This window comes from Populus nigra, chromosome 12, assembly GCF_951802175.1.
Source record: "Populus nigra chromosome 12, ddPopNigr1.1, whole genome shotgun sequence".
Classification (NCBI taxonomy): Eukaryota; Viridiplantae; Streptophyta; class Magnoliopsida; order Malpighiales; family Salicaceae; genus Populus; species Populus nigra.
This window is the reverse complement of record NC_084863.1, coordinates 3,445,942-3,451,316: the sequence shown is the minus strand read 5'-3', so window position 1 is coordinate 3,451,316 and position 5,375 is coordinate 3,445,942. Positions and strand designations below refer to the sequence as shown.

The 5,375-nt window shown below is 34.4% G+C and overlaps 1 protein-coding gene across 1 annotated transcript; it reads right to left on the bottom strand.

Moving 5' to 3' along the window:
- Positions 1 to 221: 221 nt before the first annotated feature.
- On the bottom strand, positions 222 to 4,631 carry LOC133669534 (low-specificity L-threonine aldolase 1-like). Its single transcript, XM_062089719.1, has 10 exons — positions 4,475 to 4,631; positions 3,146 to 3,593; positions 1,872 to 1,983; positions 1,645 to 1,695; positions 1,469 to 1,540; positions 1,238 to 1,370; positions 1,069 to 1,127; positions 770 to 861; positions 495 to 561; positions 222 to 405 (listed from the first exon to the last, which is right to left on the bottom strand). Exons 2-10 carry the CDS (start codon positions 3,586 to 3,588, stop codon positions 364 to 366), a joined length of 1,071 nt encoding a protein of 356 aa, XP_061945703.1. The 5' UTR covers positions 3,589 to 3,593; positions 4,475 to 4,631; the 3' UTR covers positions 222 to 363.
- Positions 4,632 to 5,375: the final 744 nt, after the last annotated feature.

The following is a 5,375-nucleotide window of genomic DNA, read 5'->3' as shown; positions in this document are numbered from 1 at the left end:
GAAAAATTGGCTTGGTTCAATTGGGCTTTTGAAATATGAAACGACCCAAAAAAAATTTTAAATTTTCTAATTGGTTTTTTTGGTTTGATATCCCAGATTAATTTTTTCAATTAATTTTGTAGTTAATTCGGTTATTTTGCTCACCACCGCTGCACCTGTATTTTAGCTAGCAACCTTGGATGATTGCAAGATAACATAGATTGCTCTCAGAAAGCACAAGCTGTAGGCAGAGATCGCTTTTGGACTTGATAAATTCATTGTTTATTACACTATTTAACCACAAAAAGCTTCAAAGACAATTTAACTATTCAGCCCCATGAACATTTTCACTGAACAACCACCTGTGGCAAGCAATTTCTTCCACTAGATGCCATTATCCTCTTGCACCTCCCCAGTCAAAGCTTGCTGCAATATTAAAAAAAGCAGAGCTTGCAAGTTTCAGCTTTGAATAACCATTAAGCAATAGAAATGGAGAGCAGTGTGATATCGAGTACCTTAAAGCATGAAAGAGTGTACTGCACATCACTTGCTGAAATTTGGTGGTGAAGGGCAACCCTAATGCTGAAAGTGGTAAAAAAGATGAGAGAACAACTGAACATTAGATGGCTATATATACATCTTCAAGCACCATAACCTTAAAATTCGCTATGGCTGCTGGTATAAATAACAGTTGTGAATTCGTGTGATGCAACACTAAATGAAATGTGTGGTGTTTGTTCTATTTTGTTCTTTTGCTAGAGTCATGGATATATTTGGGGTTCAAACGCACCTGATTGGACTCTCTTGCATTATAAGTATACCATGCTGTTCCAAGTTCTTGCACAGCTTTTCTGCTGCGCCCTCTACTACGTCGATATATATCTGGTCAAACAAAATTATAAATGTACACTGTAAATGTACCATGCTGTTCCAGAGGTGTTCTCATATTCGTGCAATATCTTGTTGGAACTATGAAAAAATACTCGATAAAACAAAGGGAAGCAATAGCAAGAAAGAACTTTCCAATCCAAGCTGAAGTGAAGAACTGTGACTTGCACATTTGAGAACTTTGGCAATAAAGGTACTTACAATATTGGTTTCCACAGCAGCAACATTCACTCTTAGTCCTTTAATTTGATTCAGCCCCTCTAATGAAGTAAAGTTAAAAAGACATTCAGTAACTCTATATTGCAAAGCAATGGAAGGGAAAGGTCAGAAACAATGGCATGTAAGACACATAAATAGCCAGACCATGTACCTGCTAGCATCTTAGCTTTCTTGTGATCATCCTTGAGCTTTGAAACATTCTCTTGTACAGCAACTAAAGCAGCAGCACAAAGGACACCGACTTGTCTCATTCCACCTCCTAAGGTTTTTCTGAGGATTCTAGCCTAAAGAGAACATATGCATAAAAAAAAGAGTTTGAGACGATTTCTGCCAGAAAACAGAATAGCTGGTGTTATTCCTCAGTGTAAATCTCCATCCCTACCTTGGCAACAAAGCTTTTGGAACCAACAATAACAGAGCCAACTGGTGCACCTAAACCTTTTGACAGACACACCTGGTTCAAAATTTTGAGATTAATGAAGGAGCAGAATTCTTTAATTGAACATGTATCATTTGAGAAAGAAAGTTACTATTAGTTTCTTGGCCACATAATCATACCGAAACTGAATCTGCATCCTGTACAAGCCTACTAACAGGAACTCCAAGTGCCTGAAATTTCAATATTTTTGAATCAGATACTGAAAGCTTGTATATGCTTTTGCCTAGCATAAAAAAAAAAATGGAGCATTTGCTTTATCTCAATCAACGGATGGATGATAGAGCAATGCATGCTCCAACTTACTACAGTATTCATAAATCAGCATATTGAAAATTCTTTTACTCACAACTGATGCATTAAAAATGCGAGCCCCATCAATGTGAAGCTTCAAACCATGCTTTTTAGCTAATTCTCCAACTCTGTCAGTATATTCTACAGACAAGCATCTACCACCGCAGCTGCATTGATTAGAAATCATCCCATAAGACATAACAGCTGAACTAAATAAGTCGAAGGTGCCAAAAAAAACGATGAATCACTTTCCAATGATACTGAAATTTCAGAAAATTAGATAATAAGAAAGAAGACAATCCATATATACAATTGAATCATCTTCTATGTGATAGTAAAATGTTGTAAAGGTAAATTATCCTTGCAAATCATCCAAGACAACTCTGAATTCCTAGGTGCAGAATCATTATGAGCTTAAAACAGAACATAACAAGTTATTGTATTTCTCATACATATGCACACTTCTGAGAGGGTTGCAAGATGATATAACATCCACTGTTAATGAATTAACATTTACGAAAGGAGCATTTATATGTCCCAGTTGATTTGCAGCAGGGTTGATTTATTCTTGGTCATAACCTTGATACATAGAATTGTCAAGAGTAAAATCATCTTCCTGCTTAAAAAAATAAGATGATAAATATCCCAGCAGTGGATATGCTAGTCAGTATCAACTCAGTTGAACAAAAATTCCAAATCTGAGTCAATATAACAGCAGAGCACGTGAATTCACCAGGACAATCCTGATGCTCCATTAAGTTTCATAGTCACATAATTATTTTTTACTTTCCTTTAAAAGTTCCTTCAAATCCAATTGTAGATGAGTAATTCTCTGTTAAAAATCACAATCCACCCAGTTGCACTATAAGAACCATTTATTGTTTAACATTCGTAGAAGTTACCAATATCAGTTGCAGATGGCAAACCTACTTGTCAGAAGCATCCCACCTCGCACAAGACTAATAAAGCAAAAGGAAAGTGAAAAAATAAAAATAAAAAAAACTTTATCAAACCAAATCTATCAACTGTCCCTCCCAGCAAATTACAGGAAGGTGAAGTTCACTCCATTTTTTTAATTCAAAATTAGGAGATGTGCATCTTCTATCTGCAGTGATACTATCACCGAGCTCCTTAACAATGGCAGACAACCAAGGGAGAAATCAATGTGGTCCTCACATGCAAGGTGATAACAATAAAATACATTCAAGGAATATGCCAACATTAAAATATGAACTCAGCTTCCCAAGCCACAAAAGATTAGTATAATAGAATAACCAGGCCCTCTGAAACAAGTAGGATAAACCATGGTCCAACATAAAAAATACTCACCTGCCTTGTGAATTCTCCAAACAGATAAGTCTAGTAGTTGGATAAACAATCTCCCCTCTTGGATCTCTGATTGCAGCTTCAATTAAATCTATATCCATCGTTCCATCCTCATTATTATTCACAGTTCGAGGATGAACACCTCCAATTGTTGAGATGCCTCCATTCTCATAAATATGGATATGAGACTTATTTCCAAGTATCACCTCGCTTCCCCTAATGTTACAATGCACAAGCACACTAATAAGGTTACTCATGGTGCCTGATGGAACAAATAGAGCCGCCTCCTTGCCCATGATTTTCGCCATTTCAGTCTCTAACCGCAACGCACTCGGGTCGTGACCCAAAACATCATCATCAACCTCAGCGTTTGCCATAGCAGCTCTCATTGCTTCAGTTGGTTTGCTGACAGTGTCAGACCGGAGATCCACCGTTCTTGTCACCATTCTTGCTAAGAAGTACAATGTTACAAAAAAAATATATCAGTCTATGTTACGAGATTCATATCTTCACATACATCTACAAAAATGTGAATTCATGACTTCAAATGAATAATTCCAAACAGATTAATTCTTACAGTGTCGACTTTCTGCAACCATTTTGGTTGATCCACGAAAATATCCTTGTAATCGTTAACAAAGTTTGAAAATATAGAGCAATGCTTGAAATTATCTATTGTGAAGAAAAATTAAATTAACCACAAGACTGCTGGGTTTTAACCCCCTCGTAACCAAAAATAAGGTAACCACAAAACTCACAAGTCATGACAATTTCTACCCCAATAGTCATTTTTACAAGTAACAACGTAGAAATTTATTTAATACAGAACCGAAGTTAAAGATCTGGTCAGAAAGCAAATTCAACTAAACTTGATCCTTAATTGAAGTGGGATTTGTCCCAGTCACTGGTAATATTGTTGAGATACCCTGGTCAAAGCAAAAACTGCGAGGGCTCAGCACAGCAAGTCCAAAGCATCTTGAACTAGTCTTAAGGGAAACTGGAGAAATTTTTTAGCTAAAACCGACGAAAGAATTTGATAAAAGGCAGAGGGAGGGAGAGATGGACTACCCGTGCAACTTCCTATTCTTTTCTGTTCTTAACCCCTAAAAATTTTGAACCTTTAAACTTGATATCAAGAAAGTTTCTCGATTGGACTGACTACCCACTTCCTTAAATTCTGCACACATGCAATAAATATGAGAATTTCAACAGAAAGTACTTGTATTATACACTCTAAGCAGGTATATTTGCGTATATAAATTCAGAGAAGCCAATCTAACTTGCATGGCAGCATGAACAGACCAAAAGCTACAACAGAAGGCACTAAATTACCAGCAAATCAACTCGATAATCTTTCAGCTATCACACTTTGCAGCACAAAAGTTGAGCCCAAAAGGAACCCTTTCATTTAGCCCACAATCCGTGACATTTTATAGCTCCAAGAAACCATCAAAAGTCGTGCAAGTCATCTTTAAATATATATGTAATTCGTCTAGATTCCAATAAACCCGCCTAATCCGCCAGCAACTAAATTGCATTATCTTAACTATTGAATGTTACACTCCACCCAAGTCTATATCAAATGATTTTTTTTAATTTCTTAACGTGATAGGTATAAATTATCATTTAATAATAAATTATTTTTACCACATTGTATGTTAAATTATTGTTCACATCATGAACAATAACATCACCATAATAACATAATATAAATATATTATAAAACATTATGATAACAAAAAATTATATTTTGATTAATAGGATGTAATTGTAACTAAATTGTATTATCCTAACACTAATTGGTAAAATTCATATCAAATACAATCATATTTTTAAAATTTAACATTAAACAAATTCACCATAAATTAAACATAATTCATGATATGAGATTTTATTGATATTTTAATGCTCAATTGCATTAAATCAAACACAAATAAATAGAAAATTAATATAATTTAAAAATACAAAATCCATCAACTTATTAACAAAACATTTAACTTGTCATAATTTTACCGCAGTCATGCTCTCATCCATGAAATCATAAAGCGTAATTAATTATATTATTAATTGATTTCAACAATACACATGAAATCTTTAATTCGACAACTTAACATCAATTAAACGCAACACATAATTAATTAAAATAAATATTTCATAATTAATTTAACATATTTTCATTTCCAATTATATCAAATCAACACTAATTGATTATATGCTTAACTAATTTCATAAT

Excerpts from the sequence above, each read along its gene's own strand:
- LOC133669534 (XM_062089719.1), bottom strand. The coding sequence starts at position 3,588 with ATGGTGACAAGAACGGTGGATCTCCGGTCTGACACTGTCAGCAAACCA. Across the intron at positions 1,128-1,237 it reads GAAAGCTAAGATGCTAGCAG|AGGGGCTGAATCAAATTAAA; the intron begins GTACATGGTCTG and ends TTACTTCATTAG. Across the intron at positions 562-769 it reads ATGCAAGAGAGTCCAATCAG|CATTAGGGTTGCCCTTCACC; the intron begins GTGCGTTTGAAC and ends TACCACTTTCAG.